Here is a 26,969-nt window from a genome sequence, read left to right as displayed (position 1 = left end):
GACCCCCATGTGTACCAGAGGTGCTGGCTGCATCAGTGATCCCTGGAGACGGAAATGAAATTCCTTTCCTATTGAGTGAAGATGGAAACCAGCTCTTCTGGCTCTTTAAGTGGATTGGTGTCTCCTCTCAGGATGTTCTTCCCCTGTCAGACACAAAGAGATGACAGCCCAGGGTGTATAGGGAGGATCTGGCGCCCACTGCCTATCCCTGTGCCATAGAACAAGAACAATGCTGAGCTGTGCGTGGGTATGCCGGTTCCTCATATCTCAGCACCCAAATTATTATTCTGTTTATTTATTTATTGCCATGAAGCACAGAAAAGATAGACACAATAAATGTATCCTGTAGTACTCTCCCAAACGGCTAGGGGGCCTGTGTCTGTCTACGTTGTTTCCTGCTATCCTTTGTATTTGAATTAGGAAAATGGGAGTTTGTGATCCGCCCAGATCCTTTGCTTTTCCGTGTATATTTATAAATCAGCTTTTATATGAAATCAGAAGCTGCTCCTACTTCATAATGTAATATCAACTTTAATTCATAATTGTGTGTCCATGAAAAGTGATTGTCTTATTTACGGTGACAAACACATTTCAATTATTGCTTAAAACGTCTTATAGAAAACAGTAGAAACCTTTTGTTTTAGTTGAGCGGAATGGAAGAGGAAATGTAATAAGGAAAGCCATAGATGCATGAATGCACTGACACTAGCAGAGCTCCAAAGGAAACAGCTGGCATTTTATTCATTCTAGGCATGTTTGCATCAGTAAGGCACCTGCTACTGAGACACAGCAGGACTGCACTGTCAGCATACAAGGCAGAGCCTGTGCTAATTAATTCTGATCTGTGGTCCAGTAGACCATGTGATTGTATTGTGTCTTGTGTCAGACACTGATGATGACACTTACCCGTTAAGTTAATACCCAACAGGGTTAATTTAAGACCATTATTGATCTGTGGGTAAATACATGCAAATGGTACATTACATTGAAATAAAAGTCTAAATCGTGATTCAAAGTATTATTAAGAAAACCTGCAACCCTTTTCTAAATACTGCCACCCTTAAACTTGCAAATGTGGACCCCTTTTATGCTGTATTTATTTGGAATAAGTGATATCCATAAATTGTTCAAATTGGGGAAAGCATCAGCAGGATTTATATAAAGGAAAGCAGTGTTTGGATCTGCTGCAGTTTAGTTCACTAACGTAGACCCCCTGGTCGTATCATAAAATTGCTTTTATTGGCACACCTGGCATGCTGACTTATTGACTACTACACACCTTTAGAAAGGTATGGTATTATTTCACATCATGCAAATGTTAAAGATGGATTTAAAAAAAAAAAACGGATTTAGCTCCACAACTTTGGAGCAAGTAACTGTGTTCTGGATCAAATTACAAACATAAAAAAACAGAAAGATGCCGTCTTCATTAAAAAAAATGTTCTGGTATAAATATTGGGATAGTGCAGCTGTTTAATATATGTATTTAAATATTCATCAACAACAGTACAAACGTGATTAGACACAGTTTAAGGATTTGTGTTTCAGAGCAAGCTCTTCAGAATGACATCCCTGAAAAAACTAATAAACTACTGAACATTGAAACTGCACATTCGTTCATATGTATTTCAAAATACCTCTTGCATAAATTTTGTTTTAGATTTTTTTAAATGTATTTATTTAAGGTCACCAGAATTAAATGACAAAGCATAGTGTAACAGTAGTCTTCAATGCTTTGGTCCTGCGCCGCCGACATGATTATGAAAGCTAGACTTTAAAATACAGGCTTCCTGGCAGAGTTTTCTCCTGAGTCCACTAGAGGGGGCTTTGATTATGCTGCCATCTACTGGAAGCAGAGGGAAGTGCAGTAGACACTGTTGTGTACAGCAGGTATTATTGTAAAGGTTTTTTGAAGGAAAAAATATAACAACGAAACATGTACACAGTTGTGTGCATTTGTCACTAAAGGTGAACAATACTAGAGTTTGTGGCAGTATAGTTTCTTCATAGCAAACAGCTTTTTGTGTCTTAACAATGAGCACCCCTCTTATCTTCCCATTACACCTTGCCTATCACTCACTGTGTTTATATTTTTATTATAATCACAAGACTGCAGAATAAGGATTGATTCTATTGAAAGTGTGATTGTGCTGTATTCAATTATTTGAGTTTAACTGGGTCCAGCCTCTTTATTCTCTGCATTTTAAGCTGTGTTTTTGGATTCAGAGCACGTACTGAGGATGCTGCTTAATGATACAGCTGTGTCGTGACATGTGAGTTACTGATCGTGCTATCAGCAACTAATTGACTCTCACAGGCTTCCTTCACCAGACAGGAGCTCAGTATGCCTTATATCATTTATTCATTTGAGTCAAGGTTCTTTGCAAAAAAAATTCCATTCCATTGTTTTGATCAAAAATGTGGTTTAAAACCAAGGATTATTGTTACTTGGGGCAATTTCTTGAAGAAGCAGCTTTTTCTGGCATTAAAAACATTATTATTATGGAAAACTAGCCCTGTGTATGACCTTAAAACTGCCTGCAGCAAATCTAATGTAGTTATTTGTTTGAGTCCCTGAGTGAATGAAAACATTTGACCTAAATTGTAAGTGCCAGTTGTATACATATGCTGGTAATAAAGTCTTGGTTCAATTGTAAAAGAAAGTCCGGTAAGGTAAGCATGAATAAAATGCTTGGCAATGAAGAAATAGATTAAGTCATGTCTTTTACACGCCTTTTCCATAGTGACATAAAAAAAAATTGTTTCAAGTTATTTAAATTTCTATATTATCATTCTATTGATGTTTTTTTTAAAAAATGGCCTTACATTTAATGATGTGCAGTCTCTGTGGCATCCAGATGTCTGTAGCACAGTCATAGTCATCATTGTTGTCAGGACACCTACATTAACAGCATATGTACAAATATCAGTACGAAAAGCATACAAATTAAGCCATGTGGACCACACGGGCCATCCTAGTTTTAAAATAACTTTGTTTGAATGTGTCCTCTCTGCATAAAGACCAACGTGTCTGAACAGATTGTTAATGCATTCCACGTACAGTACTTCACTAATTTCCACCTGCATTGCAAGAAGAATCAGACCCCCAGTGTACCTTAATTCAGTACCAAATGAGGTGCTTATTGAAGACTAGATGAAAAAGCCTTTCATGTGCTGCAGTGTATTAACTCTTCTCTGTTAAAGATGACCTGTTACTGTATCTGAGGAACAATCAAGTGGTGAGCCAATAGCCAGCGAGGAGTTTAAACTGCAACACTTTCCAGCTGCTGTTCCGGTGGTGCATTGCACAGTGGATAACAGGGGTGTGCAGAAAAGGTCACTATAAGTAGTGTGCTCTCTATGTAACACTGCAGCAGGAGCTACATGACTAAACAGATTAAGGTGCCGTCACACATTTGGAATCAAACAATTGAATTGGATTGGATGAAGTGTGTTAACTGGCATTTTGAAATAGGTCTAAATAAATCCCGGTTACTTGTTCATCTAATAGTGCTGACACATATTGTTTCAGATGCAAGTCCATTACTTTGCACCATAGCCAATGCGCTTTCAGTGCAGCTTTCTACATTTATTGATTCACCTACTTTGCTAAAGCTTGGATTAATATTGATTTCTGTCCTGAGGTTGTCTGGCAAATACAAAAAAACCTTTTTAAGATTGAGAACGTACCTTTTGTGCTAAATGTTTAATATTTTTTATTTGCCCAATCTAATTGTTCATTTTTTTAGTTTATTAGTCCTGATTCTCATTCGGTAAGATGTGTTTCATCTTGCCCATGTTGGTAAAGATGAGTGAACACTGGCGCTGACAAATTCCTGTCAGGGCTTCAGCCTTCAAACAAGTAATACAGTCTTACACTGACTCTCTCTGCGCTTTCAGTTGTATTATACTGTGTATTCTGTGACCTTTTAAAAACTTTGACAGTCTCAACCATCCAAATTGTTTTTCAGTATGCTAACCACGTAGAGATGTTTTTTCACTTGGATAGTTATTATAATAGAATGCCTTTCAGTCTAAACCTGGGTCACAGTCATCAGCAAAGATACATTCTAGAAGTCCTCTGTTGGATTGAGGTTCATCAATTTGGGCAGGGTTTAGGAGATTTGTGAAGCTCAATTGTGCTGTTCAAGCCAGTCCCTGAATGGATGGTATCAGTACAGTGTCTCCAGGCAAAGGAAACCACTACAACTGCTGGGAACGCCCATGAAGACATGTGTAAGTCTATTTTGTAATGTAGAGGTACCTGTAAATATTTGTTTTGTTTTGTTTTTTTCAGGTGAAAAGCTACTGACTTTCATCCAGTGTAGAAGTAATTACATTGAATTGGTTTTATAAAAGCATGGTTACAATAAATTACAATATAATTACATTTTTATATAGAGTGCAGACTTCCAAAGTGCAGGAAACAGCCAATCACCTTCCTTCTTGCATAAAAACCCTGCTTATAAATTCACTTCATTTTTGATCACTTGAAATGTAAAAGAGTTTGCTGTTGCCAGCACTGTTTCATTGTTATTATTTGATTAATTCTTATCATCAGGTTTGGCGTTTTACTAACATAATATTTGGTTAAGGAAGCTGAAATGAATGGGGGGAAGATCACAACATTTCACAAAACGTTAAAACCCATTTGGAAAAGAGCATGCAAATGTAATATTTTGCAAGTGTTTAGATTCTTAGCAGTTTTCCACTTGCTGAAGTATGTTCAAATAATAATAATAATAATAATAATAATAATAATAATAATAATAATAACAAATCTCCAGTTGTGTTGTGACCTTTGACCATTTGACCATGAAACTATGAGATTGTTGTTCTTATTTAATCATAAGAGGTTTAGTTCTCTAGAAAAAGGAGTAAAAATGACATTGGCTCATGCCAATTAGGCACTGTTGGCAACTACAGTATGTGAATGTCCTTACCAAAAACTGCCTTTACACATCAATAATCCTGCCATGTATAACTCCCCCTGCCATGCAGTACTGTGCCTCTCATCTCTGGAGTCTCGCATGCTGGAAACCATGGACGGAAAACATGTCAATCAGTTTGGAGCGATCTTAGCACTGTCTCAATTGCTCAGTTTGCTGGAACCAGACCATTTTAGTAAATTAGCAAGTGGCCTCATTATGTTAAAAATCTTTTCCTGGGTCGAGACATATAGTTTTAGCTCAAAACCACAGACTTCTGCTACATTAAATATGCTCTTTATATAGTTTTTACAGTGGAATATATTAGGCCCGCTTCTCAGAAAAAATGGAATCTCATGAGAGCAGGAACCTGATTAATTGGACTTTCAAAGCTAGTGACTATGAGCAGCCTGGTCAAAGCCTGACCTGACCACCCAGGGACAGTATTTGGCATTGAATTTTACACAAGGGATGCTTTTGCTGCTCCAAAGCCACTCTGTGCATTGGGGCAGCATTCTTGATTTCTTGTGACCATTTTATTTCTGTTGTCTGCATATGAAGTATATTTTTGAAGATATAGTACTGGTACCTGTTGTTTTTTTATATATTGCATAAGTATGTAATGTAATGTCAAATTATATTTGGGCATTATGTCTCTTGAAGTCAGTCTACATACTGTCTATGGATATCTTAGGTACAGTAATTAGCTTACTGTACAGGGTTGTAGAATGGCTTTTTCTTGTTAGTGAGCTATGTGCCAATGTACCAAAAAATTAGATAAAGGGCCCTATTCGCAAAGCATTAACTCATGATTTACTCAAGTATGTTTTTATGAATAAAATACAGTTTGATATCCAATAAACATTTGTATACTATTGTTGGCCTCCTTAGTGACAGTCAAGAACAATTTCATGACTTCATTCAGGAAAAACAAACTATAAAATACTCCTGGGCTCAATTAACCATATCATTTTGCAAAAGTTTATTTTAATATGCCCAAACAGTTTATATTTTCCACATTTGTACAGCTCAACCAGCATGTATTTTTACAAGCTGTACTACCTTTTTAAAAGTGCTTTGTATGCATAGAGTTACAAAGCAGCCGAGGAGCTACGATTAAGATGCAAGCAGTGCTTTCGGAGGAGTCCGCAGTCATAGTTTTACATAGATGAAATTATCAGTATTTTATGTGCATTAATTGTCAAAAAAGCACAGATATTTTTGTCAGAGCAGCCTCTGCCTATATGCTGGGAGTTGTCATAAAACAAGGAAATTGGTCACAATAAAATTTGAGGAGCACAGCAGCAGCACCAGCAGCAGCTAGTAATGCTTTGTGTGTGAGCCGCAGAGCAGGACAGGGCTGCTGCATGAGAGAGCTTGGACAGGGCTGAGCCACAGCAGCACTTGGCCAGCCTTCAAGCGCACTTGAAGGGGGTATGTTTTGGAGTCAGCCCAGGAAGCACGCTGAAAGAGGAGTTTGTTTTAAATCTGACCCTGGCTTCTTCCACCACCCTGCCCTTTACATGGAAAAAGAGAGGCAGCTGCCGACGTAACGCCAGCTCTCTGAGGAATAACACATTTTTGGTGAATAAGTTCAGCTTGCGAAAGCATTTTTTTTTTTTAAAAGGGAAAGCAATGGCTTCAACCTTTATGTGTGGAGTTGAAGACTTTCTGATCAGCGGCAGCCGGTTTGTTTGGGATTTGACAATCACTACTCTAAGGAAATGGTACACAGAGAGACTGAGGCACTGCCAGCAAGTCGTGAGGACGTGGTGTGGTCTGGGAGATGTGTACCAGGTACATCAGGATTTTGGTTTTATAAAATTGCTGTTGGAAATCCAGAGTTTAGATTTTTTTTTTTTCAATGACACCAAAGTGTGTACAAAGAAATTAAATGATCTTTCCAGGAAGAGAGGGCTGTTGGAAAATTACTGGTATAGTGTACAGAAGTCGTTGTTTTTTATTTGGCATATTTATATTATTTATTATGTAAACTGAGCTAAATGTGTGTAAATATTGTGTTTTACTATACAAAATTGGGGATAAATTAGTCATCATTTAATAGTAGTATTCTGGTATTATTTAATTTTAAGAATCCATGAAAAATCTGAATTATTGAATTCACTCTTTTTATTAACCTTTCAACCTAATGAGTTTTACTTACACAGCCCCACTCTGGTTAAAGATTGCAATAGCTGTTTCCATTTTACACAGTGCCACACAGTGGCTGGATGTTGTAATTGCATCAAGGGTCTTACACTTATCTAGTATTTCCTACTGAAATCTTAGACTTTTAAGCAAGACTTTCAAGAGGCAACAAGATTCACACTGTCATGTTTCAATGTGGTGCTAATAACCTTTCTTTGTGAAATAGGCGTATTTGAGGTGCATTTCATTATTTCCATTACCATTGCTCTAAACCACTGGTTTACTTTCTTGGTGGTTAGTTTGTTTAGAACCACTCACTTATTTACTTGAAAGTTTCCCTGGTTAAATCAAGTTTGTTGTTTGTTGAGATATTTTGATAACAACAGAGTTTCCATACACAATTCACAGCTTCAGAATTGCACTGACTATGAACACTGACAACAAACATCTCTCAAATACAAAGAATACCGCCGCATGTGTTGCTACCAGCATGATGTAACATAACAGACAATTCGGTTCATTATAGTATGAGCAGCACCCTCTGTAGCAGGCAAGACTACCGTTAGTATTCTTCTACTGGTAAAAAATACATTCATAGTGTGTTACCTTTTTTTTGACTGGAGGCACCAAGCCAGAAGAGTGATTGCCATTGAATCTGTGTTTATAATAATGTATTAATTTGTAGGACTAAAGGTAAGAACTGTACATTCAGACCAATTGCCTATGTCCTACAATGTAAACAGTATACAAAAATGAGTTTCTTCTCCTAGTTGTATATACCTAGGGGCTGGTGTGGTCTATAGAGGGGAGGGGGGGGGGGGGGGGGGGGGGGTTGTAATAAATAGCACATTCTACTATCTCTGCTAGTGGTCCTGCTCTGTTAGCCAATTTGGCACCACAATTTATTACACGCCTTGACGTCATACAGCTGAATGTCTTTCCCAGCAATTACAGTATAATCATTTATTAATTTAATCTATGTCTGGTCTGGAGACATCGCCTCACAATGGCATATTATCTAGTACAGTAGTCAATGAATCCTAATGGCTCTTCTACAATTTGAAGGATACATTTAGTCTTTTTACATGCATTCTAAAAAGGTGAATTCTGATTATTTTCTTAACCTTAACTTTGCTTGTCTATTAACAACAAAATAAAATGTGTATTGAAATGCTTTCCTGTTTGTTCACTGTTAGAATAGGGAAGGGAATGCCCTTCCACAACCCTGGAGACACAATTGAAAGAATTTCCAGCAGATGGCCACAAAATAAATATTTATTTGTTTGGACGTAGGCTTGCATGTTTTTGGAGTCTTTACAATAAGCAATAAGCCGAGGTAGTTATTAGAAGTAATATTTGTATATTCTTCCATCTATGTTGATTTAAATAACCAGTGTACAAACTAAAATGAAAGAATCCATGTGGTGTCCAAAGCAACTAAAGATTGAAAGTCAGCATAAAATTTGATTTACATTTAACCATTTCCTAGAGCTTTGCATTTTTAGGCCTGTATGTTTTAAAGTCAGAATGTTATGGCGTAGGATTCATAAAAAAAAAGTTCTTTGAAATAACCTAATGTATTCTCCACCAAACAGTGAGGTCTGTTGTCTCTGCAGATATACATCTTTCAGTTATTGTGGTCAAATATAACAGAACAGTAGCCATTCCGACTTAGCATTGTATTTACTAGGTTCTGTTCACAGTAAGGGCTGGGCGCTTCCTCGTTAATCTTACAAAACTTGGAACAGAAGGCGCTCTGTGACACATGGAACTTATTAGTGGGCTTTTGGAGCAAAATATTTTGATCTGAGTTTTTGTTTGGTTTGAAACCTAGCATGGAAGTTGATGGTATGTTAAAAACAAACAGACCCAAAACTGTTTCTCGGATTTCTTGGATTTGCAGCGTGATACAAATGTCGCAAGTCCTTTCTTAGTATCCATGGCAGTGTGTTAAATGGGACTGGACATATACAAATCCTGCATGTACAATAAAAAAAAATTCAAAAGTTAAACGTAATGTGTAACTTGTGTCACAAATCAATGCAAGAAAATCACTATACCACAAATGATCTATTAATACCAGTTTTTAAGGTGGCCAAAGAAGAAACACACACTTAAACCTAACAGGAAAAATCTGGACTCATTCTGATCAAAAGCCACATTGGTCTGACATGTACAACATCTGCACTGATTAGATAAGGGAACTTGCAGGTCCTGACTGTCATAGCTCGGTCTATAAAGCAAAGACTCTGCTGACATTTTAGCTTATCGAATCCAGCAGGGGTTGAGACGATCGCGCCATCTTTGTATCCCATTTGCTTCTATTGTTAACAATGACATAAGCACTGACATGACTGGCTGTATATGGGTGGACATGACAAGTGCTGCTTAAGCAATTCAACCGGAAGCTTCTAATATTGTGATTGGATGGATTAGAGCACTGCATCAAGGTCTGAACATAACTCTCAAGTTACAACCTACAGGTACAAGTGCTCAATGCAGGGACAGTCTGGCCTGGTATACTGTATACAAAAGGTACACTAGGAAAGGGATCCCTTAGTTGTGAAACAGCAGTTGTCAAAGGTACCTTACTAAGTATGACAGGCAGTGGTTGGTTCTCATCTCCACCTGTACTGAAATCTTGAGTGTGTACATAGAAATTATGATGTACTGTACAACTTTCAGTGGTCGTAAGCATTGCCTTTAATGTAGTAAGGTCCACATTTTAGCGGGCTAAAATACCTCACTTACTTCTTGGAAGTTTAGCCATCACTTATGAAAATTCCTATAGTTTTCTAGAGAACTGCCCATAATACCACACTTAACCAAATTACAAATATATTCATAGTACCATAGAGTACACCAGTGCTTTATATGATGGGTGGAGGAAATGATTACTTCTTGTGTAACCACATGTCATATAAACTAGCATTTTAGAAGGATCAAACCATATTATTAAGGATTCAAAATAACCATAATAGTGTTTTCCAGCACTATCATATTGTACTGTTAGAAGGGCGTGTTTGCTTAAGATGATGGAATAAAAGGACACCCTTGTGACTGTAAGGCTACGTACACACACAGGCTAAATGCGGTTGTGAGTTCACCTTCTGCTCTTAATTTGTATACACACACAGTTTGGTTGCATAGGGCAGCGACAACCGCACTAGTTAATCCTTTTCAGAGCAAGTATCGAGTGAGGTTATTAATTCAGTTCAGTTAGTTAAAGTGCACTAACTGTGTGTGTGTATTACAACCACACTTACACAACCGCAGGTGGTGCTCAGTGGACTACTGCGTCATTGTCATTGTCCCTGTAGAACTGAGTGCCAGAAATGCATTTTAATGCCTTTCATTTTTACCCCTGATGTCCTCCAAACCCAATTAAAAAACCAGTAACAATGGTCAACCTAATTGGAGCACCAAACAGGTGAGTTTACCCACTTTTTTATTTCCCACTACACCACTTCACTAGAGTCGTTCCCACCAGCCTTCTGGTCGGAAGATTTGCCCACACGTTTCGTTCAACAATCACTGTACAGTGCAGAAAAAGCAAAACGGCATCTCAAAATGAGCATAGCTGAGCTTGACGAGCTCTCGATCGATTGCCGGTGTCTACTGTGCTTTCTTCAAAAAACAAAAGCCAAAACAAAAACACAGCATCCATGTTGTCACACAAAACCTCACTATCAGCATGTTTGTTTAAACAGGGAGTGTACTCACTTCAGTAATGAAAGGTGTGTGTGTACAACAAACAACCACAGTGAGTGCCGTTTGTAAAGACGGTTGTCGAGCCAACTTTAGTGTGTGTGTACGTAGCCTAAGTTCAGTATTTGCAATCACCACTGTCGTTTTAATGGTACAGGACATTTAAAAGTGTAATTAAAGCTTACTGTACAGTATATCATGGCAAAGAGTCATGTTTTTGTACACATGGTAACAGATATGCAGTAGCAAGTCTTCATTTGGCATCAGCTGCAGGAAGTATTTCCAACAAGACACATTTGTCTGTCCCCACTGCACCAGTGGGGACAGACAAATGAGAAAATAGATCCTTCCCAACCCACGAAATACTTGAGAAATGTGTAACTGCAAACCTACAACTAGGTAGTTTGTGAGAGGAAATATTTGAAAACTATGGATTTTTCAAATTTGTGTAACATTCTGAAAAGTTATTGCCTACTAAGTCAGTTCTGGGCTTGTCAAGCCTTCATATAATGCTTACAGCAGTTACTGAAATATAATTATGGAAGCAGGGGTAAGTGTAACAATTTAAAGTTCTACATATCTGCATTCACTCTATATAGTGTATAGGGGCCTTAGTAAGAGATATCATGGGAAACCTTGGTATTGAAGATCAGAGAAGTGGGCAACAAAGGTAATTGTTCATTGATGGTCATTTTTCTTACCTGAGATTAACTGCTGCCAGTGGCACTAATTAGGTGCTGGTGACTCAGTAGGAGGGAGCTATCGCCTCTGGACAAACTCAACTAATGCCCCAGCATGGTGCTACAGGGCACTGGGCTTTTGAAGTTTCAGTCTTTTAAATAAGACATATAGTTCTCCTGTCTGTGTCACATGGCACTGTTTCAAAGAAGAGCAGGTCATGAAATCCAACCTGGGTACCCTTTCAACTGACTAATTTACTTTAAATAATCTTTACTCCCCACCAATCGTAATTAATGGGAAAAGGAGATGCCTAGAAACTCATGTGAGTTTAGTTTCAAAGAAGGATTCTGACTGCAGTGATAAGTGGCAGTTGCTTCTGTCTTGTTTTATGATAGGGAACATTTCCCTCTCTGTCAATTCTTTGCATTGCTTCCAATGGACATTTAAGGTAAGGCACTGCTTTAAGATATGTATATTAGAACATAAGAAAGTTTACAAACTAGAGGAGGCCATTTGGCCCAACTTGCTTGTTTGGTTGTTAGTAGCTTATTGATCCCAGAATCTCATCAAGCAGCTTCTTGAAGGATCCCACGGTGTCAGCTTCAACAACACTGCTGGGGAGTTGGTTCCAGATTCCCACGATTCTTGTTGCCTGTTTGTAACCTATCAGTGTACAGTTCTTATTCTTACCTGCATTTGGCCTCAGATTCATTTTTATAAAGAGTGCAGGTTTGTATAACAATGCAGTGGTGACCTGTTATTACACTTGCTGTATGAGCTGACAGTTATAACAAGTAACAATGGAGCAATCTCAACAAACTGAATATGAAACAAACTTGATCTAAATGCCAGACTGTATTTAATCTGAGTTTGAGCTCAGGCAAAATGAGTTAAAATATGTAAACAATTCCACAGTACTGTACTAGCAATATCTGATGACTGGTTAAACAGAATATATAAACACAAAAAACATGTTGTGCTGTGTCTCCAAATCCTTTTATGAATTGGAACAGGATGTCAATTCAGAATTCCTTTGTAACAACAAAGCATTGATGAATGTAAACTTTACCACACATTCAGCAACCCCAACCCCCCTTAGGGATTACTATAGTAACTAATCCCTTTTTAGACAAGGGTGCTTGTGTAATTCAAGAGTAGTGTAAGTCTCTCAATTAATTTAGGATTATATTTAGTCCAGAATATTTGTGTGCAGGTGCTACCAAGTTAGTGAATTCTTTGTTATGGGGAAAATCTAAAATATTCTATGATAATCTCTTGGCAACTGTTGGAATCTGTATTTTTTTCTTTTTCTTTTACTGTTGGTGGTTGCTGATAAATGCAAAGACAGTAGGAATATAATAACACTTAGACACCTGCAAGACTATGTTGTCTGAATTCAGTTGTAACTCGTTTTTTGCTGGATTCAATTTTTTGAAATTGTGTTTACTTTCATTTAAACGCCAACTAATTATTCTTGAGGCTGCAAAATGGTATTTGGGGAAAATATAAATTCATGTAAATCGTAATAATTAAAGCAAATGTGCAGTATTCATTTAGATTGAATTAAGAAGTATTGCACTTTAAATTTATATTTTCCCAAAACACTTTTTACCAACTTACGGCTTAATTGAATTGGGCCTGTGGTTATTTCTTTGTTGGCTTTCATGCAGACTGAAAAAGGAGGCTTTCTTTGATACTTATTAGCTAATTGGGTGAGCAGCTCTCTAACTACATTATTGATGTGTCATCTAGAGCTACATTTGGTTGTGTCCATATCTGATTGCTCCACGGTTTTAAAAAATGGGTTTCAATATAATGCAATAATGATTCCTGACCCACGTGTTGCTAAACAAGAGCCTATTTGTTGGAGGTTCTTACACATTAATGTATGAATCAGAGTACACCTTTTGGATTTTATATTCCTTTTGCAGTGACTCATACATCAAAATAAATATTTAAACATCGTACTAGAGTTACTTTATCATTATAAACTGCATAGCGTATTGTCACATTTCTTCAGAATGGTGGGGTTGTAGTTCCTTCCAAATGTTCCAGTTGCCCTTTGAGCTCAGTATATTGCAGTGTGTACAGCGCCTATTCTGTAAAAAAACATCCTTGCATCACAATAGCTGAAATGATTTAAATGTATGTTATAAAAAACACACAGGTGCTGACACTGCCAGATGTTATCAGAAATGCAGGCTATTGCTACTGGATTAAAAATCAATTGTATTACACTGCGAGCTAAATCAGAAGACAATTATTTCTCTGGGAAATTAAATGCATGGTTGTATCGATTTTGTAGGCCTTCAGTCAATACGGAATGCTGTAATGCTGCTTTTACAGGTATTTTTTTCGAAACCTCTTGAAGACTTATGAAAAACGATAGTGAATTTTCATGAAACAAGAAAGGCACACGTCGTATTGATTTGATGCTCTTGTCTTGTAGATGTCCGAAGGCAGGCTCTGCCAGGTGCATCTCCTAGATGAGAGAAATCTGGAACTACTGGTTCAGGTATGATAGACTCGCCACAGTTATAATTATCTCACCGACAATAAAGTAATCAAGTAATGGGTGTGTTTTAAAAATAATGCAATACCGTTACACACAGCTTTGTGGGTGGAGTGGGGGGGCTATTTACACCTAATTATATTTGCACCTTTACTGCTAAAACTTAATTTAAGAAAAAACAAATGAAACAAACAAATATTTTAGAATATTACTTCTTTCTTGTATATGTCTCCAATGGATTTTTTTTTCCATCTCGATATACTGTACATTATTAAAATAGGAATACAACAGTATCTTTGTTTTAATACATTTTTGTTTTTACAGCCAAAGCTTTTGTCACGAGAACTGTTGGACTTGGTTGCATCTCATTTTAACCTCAAAGAAAAAGAATACTTTGGAATAAACTTTATTGATGATACGTAAGTAAAACCCTATTACTGTCAATAGTGTATTCAGCTTTTACTTTTCCATTCATTTAATGTGGAACAGCACAACAATGTCCTGTCCTTTCATTTGCAATCTTTTTCTTAATCCACAAAGTTCTATCAAGGTGATTATCTTTGTAATCCTGTTTTTTTTTTTTAAGTATGCTGTATGATTTCTCTGCAATAGATTTCATTTTAATCTGAAAATGCCAGTGTTCTGAAAACGCTTGTGCTAGCACTGCAATAATGAAAACAATACCCTGCAGGTATTGTTTTATTGGGTGTACAGTACCATCAAAATATTGTTATGGAAATACAACAAAATAAAGTTAATAGTGCATTTACTGATAACTATACTGTAACTTTTTTCAGTAGGGTAAGTTTGTACTTGACATATATTCTGTTGAATGTATTGCCGTATTGAACTTTTGTATAAGAAGTAAAAAACTTATGTTGCCATATCATTATATTAAGCATGAAAGGGAATGAAATGCTGCCTTAAAGAAAAAGCTGCATCTGTATATATTTCATAAATCTAAGAAACTGCTTCTCAGAGGAAAGTTACAATGACATGCTAATGGATTGTTCCTGTAGATATCTGATTAAAAATGAATTTAAAATGTGGGTAATGTCCATTGATTGAAAGGGAAGTGCCGTATACAATAGCACCAGCTGGATCTAGCTGGTTTCACAGGCTTGTCCTTTTCCTGTTTTGAGAACATTCTTTTCTTAGTAGTAATGACTTTGGTTTGGAATCGTGTGTGAAGGCTTTCATGCTTGTAAACGTGTCAGGCTGCTCCTAGTTTGGTGTATGTGTCAGTCTGACCTCATATTGAATCTGAAAACATTTTGCAGTTTGCACGGACGTGATCATAAAATGGGCTGGCTATTTTGTCACTGGATCAATATCCATGTTATGACTGCGAAATTGATGATAAAATTCTTCTATTAGATTTGTGGTTCTATGGTTTAAAGCCTTCAACAGGGTACAGATGAAGATGTCATTTCAGGTTGACAATTATGGACATAGAAAACCTAATGACTTAAATCCCTTTTTATTTACCTTGTGTGCTTTGCTTACACTATAAAACCTGTTAGTTGAAAACAATGATACTGTGTAAACACTCAGAGTCTCGTATACAAAAGAACGTTTTTTGGGGTGATGAAAAACACACTGCTAACCTTACAGACATGTAGCAACATTGCAGTCTTTTAGAAAGTTGTTTAAGAAGCCTGCAGCAGCCTGCTTATGTTTCATAGATGGAAATAGATTTATTATTTTGAAATGTTACATTTTTCAATTTTTGTCAGTTTTAAGTATATGGAAAACCACAAAGCGGTATGTAACTTAACATGTTAACATAACATTATTCAGCAGGTTTCATTAGATTTTATGAAGCAAAATGTGTTCATTCTATAGGATGATGCAAAACCTTTGGCTATAGCTGTAAGTACAATTGAAATGCAATATTCATTCTTTTTATTGTATGTGTTCCCATTTTTCCTTCAGTGGCCAATGTAGCTGGCTCCAGCTGGATCGCAAAGTACTAGAGCATGATTTCTCTAAGAAACCTGGACCCGTTGTCTTGAACTTCCTAGTCAGGTGAGCGATTTGTCATTTTGCTGCCGAGCTTGGATACACATTTAATCCTCTATGTTGACAGCCTTATTTACTCAGAGACAGACTTATATGGTCCTGGTATGCTGTATGTTGAAACATGTATTGATGACATTAATAACGTTTTAACCTATAGCAACTGACTTTTCAGTTCAGTCCAACAAACATTTATGATAGCATTTAAATATATCACTTTTTAAACTTCACGACCACATTCCACAGACATTTTACAATTGTATGTGATTTTAAAACTTTCCAGTAGGCTGTGCTAAAGTCCCATCCATACTCCTCTTTATGAACCATATTACATGAAAGTAATGTTTTTTTTTTTGTTTTTTTTTTATTATTATTATTTTGTGTATTTACTTATTCAAATCAGTGTCTCCCATAGTTACTTAAAATATGCCTTTTTATAAAACCTTTCAGATAAAACTCTTTCAAATAGGTCAGGGTCTTTTTGTTTAGTTTAACAATCCCACTCCATACAATGTACTTGTTCTTAATTTATTATTGATTGTGAAAAAATAAAAAATCTAATATTAGTAATACCACTGCTTGGTAAATTAGGTGGAATACAGTATGTCCTCATGAACAAGTTTAAAAAAAATAATTTAAATATTTGTTTTAATTACACACTAATTTCCCAGAATATTTTTTCCTATTGATTTGTGCCTCTTGTTATAAAAAGAAATCAAATTAAATAGTAAACGCTGTCCAAATTAGCCTTACAAACCTGAATCCTGACCTGATGGTTCCACTTTATCACTGTGCTGAAAGTTGTTCAGTGCCCCAGCTGATTCAGTCAAGAGAAGTCAAATGTGCTAAATTGAATTGAAGCGTTTCAGATTTTCATTCCAGGACACTTAAAAGCTGATAACCCCATTTCACCTGTGAACGCAGACAGATTAAAGCCTTATGTTCAGAAAAAACAGGACTGAAAAGCTTATTACGACCTTGAAACAGCTTGGGGTTCATTATTTGGCATAAAACAAAAATCAATTATGTTAATCCTTTTTTTTTATTATTGACTTTAGAACAAAATACCACCATAACCTGGATATGATCACAATGTTTGAGAATAATCGAGATTCATCGTAAACTTTCTAAAAATGGTTTGGCGTGTTTCCAGTTGGCTAAAAGCTTCCTCCCTTCAATAAATTATAAAACAGTCCAATATGCTGGGGTAACAGATGTGATCTTACCTTTAAGATTTTAAACCACAGAAACCTAAAAAGGGGACTTTGAATAATACTGAGATGTTTCTAATTGATATTTTACAGATTTTACATTGAGAGCATATCATTCTTAAAAGACAATACAACAGTGGAATTATTTTTTCTAAATGCAAAAGCCTCCATCTACAAGGTAAGGGATGCTTTTATATAAAATGTAATTAAGTGTGATTATTTAATGATCTTGTTGTTGCACACGTCTTTAATTTAATCAATCTAATCTTGATATTATATGAGACGGCATTCTATTGAGCATTTTCTTGTGTCACTATTAAATTTGTTTTGCTGCTTTTCTGTTTATCCCAGGTAATTTCAATTGAATGTGACTTTCTTAGCAAAATGCAGAAATACATTTCTGTACACAGTATAAAAACTATTTTCAGTGCATAGACTTTTGTTTCTGAAAACCACGGTGTACCTTGGATGTGGGTTTCCTGGAAAAATACACATGATTAATGTGAAAAAGAGGCATTAGATCAAAGTGTTTCTAATTCAAAACTTACCATCTGCAAAGTTTTACAGTGTGATAACCGTTTGATGTTAAAACCAAGACCCTTTTTGTGAGAGAAAAATGTGCCATACAAATACTAGTTGGCATGTTTTTATTTTATTTTATTTTGTACCAGTTTGAAATATTTGGTCTTCACCTGGTTATACTGATTTTCCTTTTATAATATATACTGTATGCAAACAATATACTGAAAAGGCAGTTCCAAGGTCATAGACTGAGCTGGGATAGCTGTGAGAAGTAGAGTGAGGGAAACTATGCTGCTGTGGTTTCCAGAGGTCATATCCACAAACAGTATGGTATGCCAAGAAAACGGTTGGATTTTCAAATGTGCTTTTGTACACATGGCACTTACCGAAGACAGCCATTAAAAAAAACTGTTAGCTAGGCATCTGGCTGATATCCAGCTCTCAGCAAGTTCAGGGAATTCAGTCTTTAAGATCTGAAATATCGTTAGGAGTTTTACCGTTATGTTCATTCATGACTTTATTCAAATGCTAAGCACTGAAGTTGTCCAGAGTCCTGAACATGATTAAACCGTTATTACAGTTTTTCTTTGCTCATGTAATCTCACTGCAGTTAAAATGAATTTGCCCATTTAAAACACTAAATACTTCTGTAATCCTCAACAATACCACATACAGTACATGGTAGGGACTTCTTTTTTTGTTTTGTTTTTACATTTTTCTACAACCCCTGGAACTATGTATTAACTCAGCCAACCTGCAATTTACTGGTATTACCAGTGCTAGCCTAAATACAGCTGTAGACTACAAACTCACAAGCAGTTTATTTGGTAATTTCATTAAACTGTGAAAAGCCTATTATTACAGACATCAAGTCAAGGCGAGTTAAGGTCATTATTGCTAGTGAAAGCAGAGATTTGTTATTTGAAAACGACTTTCCTTTTTAAATGGGAACCAACCTTCTGTTCTCAGGAGTCCATCAGCTCTGGTACACTTGGCAGTGTTCCAGTATAAGAGTGTGGGGGGCATCTGGGCCAGACGTTGATAAGACGGGGAAGAGGGTGAACAACAGCCATGGGGAATTATTACAGCAGAGTGGTCTCTGATTATGCAAAATACTTCCCAGTTTAGTCAAAGGAACAAATAACAAACCAAATAAAAACTACTACTATTTCTCAAAACGTCTTGGTGCAGTTGGGTACAAACTGATGAAATGATCAAAGGTGTTGCTTTTTACTTGGCAAGTGGGTTTGTAGTTTGTACTCTACTGTGTCCACAGAAGAACATGTCAACCTGTAATATTAAGTTCATGGTTTTGCCTAAAATTATTTTAAAAATGTTAATCTTGGCCACCAAATATTTTTCTTGGTCCGCACTTTCCCACCAAGCTAATTCACTGCTTTTCTCCTTCAGATCCTATAACAAAAAGTGCTTACATAGAACGTTCTTGCTAAAACTGATGGTCACAATGATTTAAGCATTCCTCCATGTAAATTTGTTTCACCTGTGATTTATTTAAAATGCATGTAACTTGATATCCAGTTATTAATAACTCTTGATAATTTAAGATATGGGTTGGCCAAAGAAAACCAAAACATTTCACTTCCCTTTAGGCAACGTTATGAACACGAGAACAACATTAGCTTACATTACATTAGATTTACAAATCGAATGCATAAATGGCGTGCTTTTATTAAACAAACCCCATTAAATTCAAATAATATTAGTGACCCAATTCAGCAGTGTGATACACAGTCTTACAATAATATTACTAACACTATTTCCTGAAAAATGGGAATGCAAACTGTTATATTCTGCCACTGAAGAAACAGAAACCCAATGCCTTCAGGCTTCCAAATAATCTCGCAGAGGCATTACTTGCTACTTTTATTTCAAATCATTGACATGGAAAAGGGCCTTGAGTCACACTGAAACACATTAGTGACAATTTTCTGTCAGAAAGGTATGACAAGAAAAATGAAACGGAATGTGTTGTACCCAGTCTGGAAGATAAAGATTTACAGTACTTTATGACTACATAAAATAAAAATGTGATGGGTTTGGTTTGGGTGTCTTAATGTTTTACAGCATGTTTTTTTTTTTTTTTTTTAATAACAAATTGTACATATGCTTGATGTGAATATTGCATATTAAAGTACTGCAGTAAGCCCTATACATTTCCCAGTGCTAATGTTTTTTTTTATTCCCTGTGAAGATTATGAACAAAGGAAAACTAACTAGCAACCTTGTTACATAGCAAACTATGGTAAACTATGGTAAAAATGCCTATATAGTATGACCATAAACTGCAAAAATATCATGCTAACCGTGATAATATTTTATGAGCGTATACTTTAGGCATAAATACGCATTTTAAAGAGAATGCATAGTTAGAACATGTTAACTTTTTCTTCCTATGTTACCTCAGAAGTAGATATGTAGGCTACATGTGCACTGGAACTGATACAGTGCTCAAGAGCATAGCGTACACTCTATTTATAGCAACCCATTAATATCCTATCTATCCACACCTGATGAAAGACCAAACACACTTCCAGTGGAATATATTATATCTATATTCTACAGGCACCCGTTCTCCAGGACATTGAATTGAAGAATTGTATTTCTGGGGGAAGAGAGTTAGCCAACTGAATATCGTCAAACCTGCTCTGTCAAGATATACCAAATTCGAGAGGGAGGGTGTTATGGTATACGACTGAGTATTAATCACAGTTATTAATAACTTATCTTCAAACTTCCACTTCAGTTTATGTTATTCTTATGAACGTTCGTGCAAATTGTATTCTGTTTTTGTTTTTTTTAATCGATTGTTGCGTGCTGCGTGCATTATATTAATATTTACATTATTCCAACTCTCCCCCTTTTCTGTGTGGAGTTAGTCGAGTCTGAAATTGAGTGGAACTTGAAGGTACGGGAGTGGGAACGTCTCCGGAGTTTTTAATTTTTTTTATTTGTTTGGTTTCATTTTTGGATTTGTGTTTCTTACGGCTTTTCTTTGTACACAGGAGGACATAGAAGTGGAAAGTGAAACGGTCTTTAAATTAGCTGCGTACACCTTGCAGGTAAGGGGTTGTTGTTTTTTTCCTATAGTTTTAGAAAGAATGTATCATGCAACCTGTAAGTGTAAAGACGAGGCCAATTGAAACTCTACTTGTAACATTTGTGCTTCGAGATGAGAATATGTTTGCACTCAATGCAAATTTATATACATGCATCTTGGATATAACATTTACCTTCTTGTAAGCAAATCGATATGTGTGCACTGCTTTTATGAGTGCTTATTTAGTGCGTGGTATTTAAATATGAACCTATGGAAACGTCTGTAGTTGTATGCTCAACAATTTAAAAAATAAAACCTCAAAGCTTTGTACTTCGCTGCATAAATCCCATGACTTCTTTTTTGTTATGCTTCTCGGGGAGGAGTTAATTGGTAGTTGTGCAGGAAAATCCAAGGTGCTTATTGGTTGAACCTTATCAACAACTGTTAACCTTTGGATAGATTTTCTGTACCTTAAATTACAGTAGCTACTTTTTATTTTTTTTAACGAGTTTACCGTTCTGACAATTATAAAGTAAAATCGGAAACTCGCTATACCGTATATTCAGGAATTATTTCAACGAAAGTTAATGCTGTAGTACTGAAGCAGTAACCACAATTTATAAAACGCATTTTTTTCTTTTTTTTTAATGTGCAGGAATCAAAAGGAGACTATGTAAGGTAAGCTATGATGTATTTATATATATATATATATATATATATATATATATATATATATATATATTAAAGTTGCACTTGAAGTTCACTGTTTTGCTTTTTATTAATTACTGCTGGTTCGTTTAATTAACGATGTGGTGATGTTTTAATTCCAAAGGTATTGCGGTGTGTTGATATTATGAAGAAGTAGGGTCTCCTTTACATTTCTATCTGCAGATTAACTCCATGATGATACAAAACGTGTTTGTGAAGCCTGTGGTTCAATTTATGAGAAGATCTGAAGTACAGATTCCAGATCCACAATGGTGTAGGTGGTAGCTAGCAGTATTATTAAATTGAGGAAAACCATAGTTTTTGTTTTTCTTTCTATAAAAGCGTTACGTGTGTGTAATATGTCAAGCCAGCAACAGTACTGGATGAGAAAACAGTTAATTTATGCAAAGCAAGATAAAGTGTGTCAGCTGCCTTACTGAGGCGATCAATGCAGTGCTTTTTTTCTGCAGCTGCCCTTTTGGGGCCTCACCCTCACGCACTTGACCTGCCATTTGAAGCTGGTGTGTGTAAGCTAGCTGCTAGTCCACCGAAACTGTTCTGACACACACGTTCACAATGCAGTAACTTTACCCGTGAATTCTTTTCAACCGTCTTTACTACATTGTTCTTATTGAGTTGTACCGTGTAACCTGCTTGAGTGTTTCTGAAAAATCTGAACCTAGTATAAAATAGTTAGTTAGAAATGTCTCATTGAACAAACAAGCAGAAAAGGTCAAAGTTGTTTGTTAATGTTTTACTAATGGCTATTTTTTTTTTTTTTTTTGAGAAACATACCTGTGCAAAATATCCTAGTGCAAAAAAATATATGGTGTGCAACTTGATATTCTAAGTTACATTTATTTTCATTAAAATACCTAATCAGAATTTGATTTGTACATTTCTGGGGAATCATCACACCAAATATAAATAGCACTGCAGTTCCAGTTTGAAGCATTCCAGGTTTTTAGCTCTGGCCACAGTGTGTATGATGGAATTTTGTATGCTGTAGTTAGTGGAGCACTAAATACTTGCCTGCAACTGTTTGGTGTCGGACTGTGTAAACAGCAGGTTTGCTGGAATGTGTACACCAACGGTATATGTTTTCTGTCACTTGATCCTCTAGCTGGTCCCCCAATGTGTGGCTTTGTTAAAAAGCCGTTTCATTCAATTTCTATGACCTCCAACAGCTGAATGAAATACACAGAAGAGAGAACAATGATGGAAAGCTGAACTAGCCACAGCTATTGTTGCTCCCTTGAAAATGAAACCACCCCAGTTAATATTGATGACTGGGTCAACATTGTGTCATTGTACAGCTATGGCCAAAAGATTAGCATCACCTCGAATTTTAGGATTGAGACATAATTTATATAATTATATATATTGATAAGAAAGGTTATGGTGATTTGATTTTGCTTCAACTTGATTATCTCTGGTGTAAAATGTGTTTTTTCTTCTAATCAAGAACAATATAACCACTGGCTACTGCTTAGTCTATGAGCTATTTTGTTGATTGTGGATTCAAAGCATGGAATTAGATTCTGGCTTGCATTTTCAAACTTTTTTTTTTATGCTAGACTCGGCAGGACTTTTAAAGCAACCCTAAAGGGAACATTGAATTAAGTTTATTATACAAAATCAAACCTTCACTATAAATTGGATCATAAACCAAAGATGATGGTTGGCTTGCCTTTTCTTCTGTACAACTAAGTCTGTATTTATAATTTTGGTACCTATGTCCCTTTTTTCTTTTTTTCCTTTTTTTCTTTTTCATTATCTGTGTTTGCTGTTTTTTGGCAGCAGTGAGATAAGGTCTGCATAGATCTTATCTCTGTTCCTCTTCCTGGTTCCTGGTCCACCAGGCTAGTCTGGAAGTCATGTGATAGGGAATGCGGTGTGAGAAATGTACCGTCCTTTACATTACTAAATAAACTGCAGAAAATTAGGGATGAAAAAAGCAAAAGCAAGAATTGACACACCCAGAGCTTTCCCAGGCCAGTGGTGTTCTACTGGAGGCGGTCGTTTCATTAGTGATATAGCTGACACATTACTTTTATACACTTGCCAGTGTGTTGAAAAGATAACCACGGGCTGCTGTAACATAACACAGACACTGTAATGAATTCCAGATAGCTGACGTGCATGTGCTACAGTGAGGTCGATCATCACAACACTCATAAACACATTCTGAATAAAGAAACCGTTAGTTTAAACGTACTCACTGGATTGCAATCGCAGCAAATCCATAATCCCTGTGCTGAATAATACAGTAGTACTTAAACCACAATAATGGTAAGCAGTGTCCTCTATTACCATGAAATAGTTTTGGAGATTATTTTAAATAGTTCATGTTCTGCATGTTTTCCTGCAGGGCTGTAAACTTTGAATTTAGTGCAGAATGATGAACATTTTATTAAGGTTGTGCTTTTTAGATGCATTTTACTAGCCTTGTTATTGACATGAACACAAAATGTTATACAGTAATCCGTCGTGTATCCGCCCATCACATATCCTAACTGTTTATCTGCCATGATCAAGCTCTTCAGCCCAGTGTGTGTGAGTGTGAGTGAGTGAGAGAGAACCAGAACCAGGGTTGGGTACCGAAGAGGGAGTAAGCAAGTCCAAACCACCGACAGCCAGGCGAGTAGCCAGAGTTCATTAATTATTGAACAGAATAGATTAGTTCACAGATTGTAGGTCCCACCAAAGTTTTCATACACTGTGTTGTATGTGCTCCGTGTGCTGCCATTGCTGGCAGTGTCACGTGAGCTGTTCAGTGTGTTGATATGTAAATAAATCCTGTTCACCTGTGGGGCGTATCAACTTCAACCTCCGTCTCGATCTCCTGCCTGTCGCTCAGCAGCGAATGCATGCACCCACACGGCAGACAGCTACCCTGTCACAAGCATTAATATCCTGTATCTTTCTAAACAAGGGATTTAGGGGAGCTCCCTAATAAAAGCTAAATCTCAATACAATAATTGTGTGACTAGTAATTATTACAGCTGTGTATGATCGTATTTAAAACAGGATTCATTTATCCGACTTTCTAAATATCCGCCCTTACTCTGGTCCCACTGCAGTCGGATACGCAACGGACTACTGTATACCAATGTTAATGGAGCTGGGACATTTCTGCGGCTGTAAACTTGGTTTAACTGTGTTTACAAATTATCACCCAGCAAAGGTATAAGTTTGTATGTTTGCCACCCCTGCATGTTTAGTTAGATACTCACTCACCAGAACCATCACCAGAACCTCTAGTTTTTGATATTGAGGTTATTGGAATCTAAATACTTCTTTGGCCGACTTGTGCCCATGGAATTGCTGAGCTAATATAAGCTGTGTCTTATGAACTCTTATCGTAATTTGTAGTGGCACATTGCTTTTCCCCATGTTGTATGATTAGTGAGTCACTGTGTACTCTGTCTAGCACTTGACATTGACATAAGCCTTATGTTTTATTTTGCTGTTTTTAACCCTGTATATACTGACTGAAGCAAACACAGGCCTAAAGTACCTATCAATTTGCACACCAGTATCTACTCAGTGTGGATAAATTAATACCCCAATAATCCCAGTATTGACATAATGTTGACTTAACAAACAAAAAAAAACACCATGAATGGTCATTTATGGAGAAAATCTAGATATATTTGGAGAACATCTGTTTATAATATTTAAACTACTACTTTAATACGTAAAATAAAGAAAACTAGTTTTGTTTAGGTTGTAACAATGTTACCTGGTTCTTCTCCTTGTGTCTAGCTAGAGTGTACCTGTACTGAAAGTACCTTTTAAATATTTCTAACATGTTTGAACACGTAGAGTATTCACTCAAGAGATGACCGTTTTGAGAGATTCAATATATTGGAGATATTTTACTTGAGTTAAGTAAAGAATAATCAAGAAGCCACATGTGAAGAATAAATCACATAAAAGCGAGTGTGTGTGTTTTTAAACACGGAATTGTTTATCATGAGCATGCTTGAAGACATTTCTATAACACAACAAAGTCTGCTTTGCGTTGTCAGGTTTGAACATGCATAAAGCCTAATCTGCTGTACTTGCAGAAAACATTGAAGCAAATTAATAAAATTTCAGAAACCTGTGTGCAAACAACAAACCTTATTTAAGATGAGCTGCCTTCATTCCATATCAAAATAGCACTACAGTAAATAGCAGGCTGGAGAGGTGAGCTGTGTAGAGTATGTTATTGTAACAAAAGGTTTATTTAATTAATATTACACCGTAACCAGCTATGCAGTATGTATTGTCATCATGGCTTTTTTTAAAAAATAATAAACATTTGACTTGTATGTCTTAGGTGAGGAGAATACCTATTTTGTCTTTCAGGCACAATTGCACCTTCTTTTTCATTTATTTTTATTTGTGATAATCAAGAAGAAGGTTTATATTTCCAGCTGAACTTCAGTAAACTACAGTTTATTGCACTCACTGTATAGAATTGTCATTTCACAATGTTCTATAGAATAAATGATGGTTATTTATGGTTTCCATTTCCAACAAGTGGATACTAATTCAAATAACTACTGTACAGTAATACAATCACTTGCAATACATTTAGATTTAATACAAAAAGTGCCTTGTTTTGCTTTCCTGTTAATTGCTAAATGATTTGCTTGATTACAGTGATGAAAGTGCAAGAGCAGATCTCAAGAAACTGCCAGCTCTTCCTACCAAAGTTTTGAAGGAACATCCATCACTTGCTTACTGGTAGGTAATTTATTACTATCAAGTGTATGGCTATTAATATACATTTATAACATCGTTGTATTGCACACTAGCATACTCCTACATCGTATTACACTGATCATTAATTACTGAAAGGGCCACCTGCAAGAAGCATTCCCAAGGTAAACAGAGAAGTCCCAGGGATAGGTCCATATTTGTTTTCTGCAGAAGGGTAACAAATCCAGGAATTGCAAGCAATTCATGGTGAATGACATTACGATGAGTGATTTGCAGGCTGTTTCGCTGGCAGTTTTTTAAAGCATCTAGGTCAGGTTCTCCAATATGAAGCCAGCACCTCTATGACCTGTACAGTTTGAATGTTCTGTTGTGCACACTCTGACGTGTCCATGAACTTTACGATACTTAATATTATATTACAGCTGGATGTGAAGAAATATAGGCACTGTACACCGGTACTTGTTTATTTTTCATGTGAGATGGCTTTGTTAAACAAATACTTATTGTATAGTATTGTGAATCAAATATTGTTTGTTGAAAGAATGTATGATGAAAGAATGTTTTTTTTCTCATGGCGGCAAAAGCTACATACAGTAATTGATTGTGCCTTTTTATCTGTGGAGGTTGGTTTTCAATGTGACTAAATTGAAGTTAGTTTAGTTGTGTTCATTTGGCAAGACAAGGTAGTAGTAGCCAGTCCCTTATATTCATAATAATAAAAAAATAAAAATAAAACAGAGTTGTTTTTCAGTTGACTAGAA

General features: G+C 36.2%; 1 protein-coding gene across 4 annotated transcripts in view; it reads left to right on the top strand.

Moving 5' to 3' along the window:
* LOC117412532 (FERM domain-containing protein 4B-like) overlaps positions 1-26,969 on the top strand; it is a 56,796-nt gene that overhangs the window by 12,567 nt on the left and 17,260 nt on the right. Inside the window, exons 1-8 of one of the 4 annotated variants that reach the window (XM_034904027.2) lie at positions 6,470-6,725; positions 13,915-13,980; positions 14,302-14,396; positions 15,913-16,005; positions 17,301-17,385; positions 20,753-20,809; positions 21,443-21,465; positions 26,149-26,232. In XM_034904027.2, the coding sequence (XP_034759918.2) occupies positions 6,564-6,725; positions 13,915-13,980; positions 14,302-14,396; positions 15,913-16,005; positions 17,301-17,385; positions 20,753-20,809; positions 21,443-21,465; positions 26,149-26,232 (665 nt within the window). In that variant the 5' untranslated portion in view covers positions 6,470-6,563. Of the gene's footprint in view, positions 1-6,469; positions 6,726-13,914; positions 13,981-14,301; positions 14,397-15,912; positions 16,006-17,300; positions 17,386-20,752; positions 20,810-21,442; positions 21,466-26,148; positions 26,233-26,969 lie in introns of those variants that run through there. The other 3 variants (XM_034020986.3, XM_034020985.3, XM_034020988.3) reach the window with 3 other exon arrangements.

This window comes from Acipenser ruthenus, chromosome 16 (genome assembly GCF_902713425.1).
Source record: "Acipenser ruthenus chromosome 16, fAciRut3.2 maternal haplotype, whole genome shotgun sequence".
In the NCBI taxonomy this organism is placed as follows: domain Eukaryota; kingdom Metazoa; phylum Chordata; class Actinopteri; order Acipenseriformes; family Acipenseridae; genus Acipenser; species Acipenser ruthenus.
The sequence above is the reverse complement of the archived record's forward strand: the minus strand, read 5'-3'. Positions and strand labels throughout refer to the sequence as shown.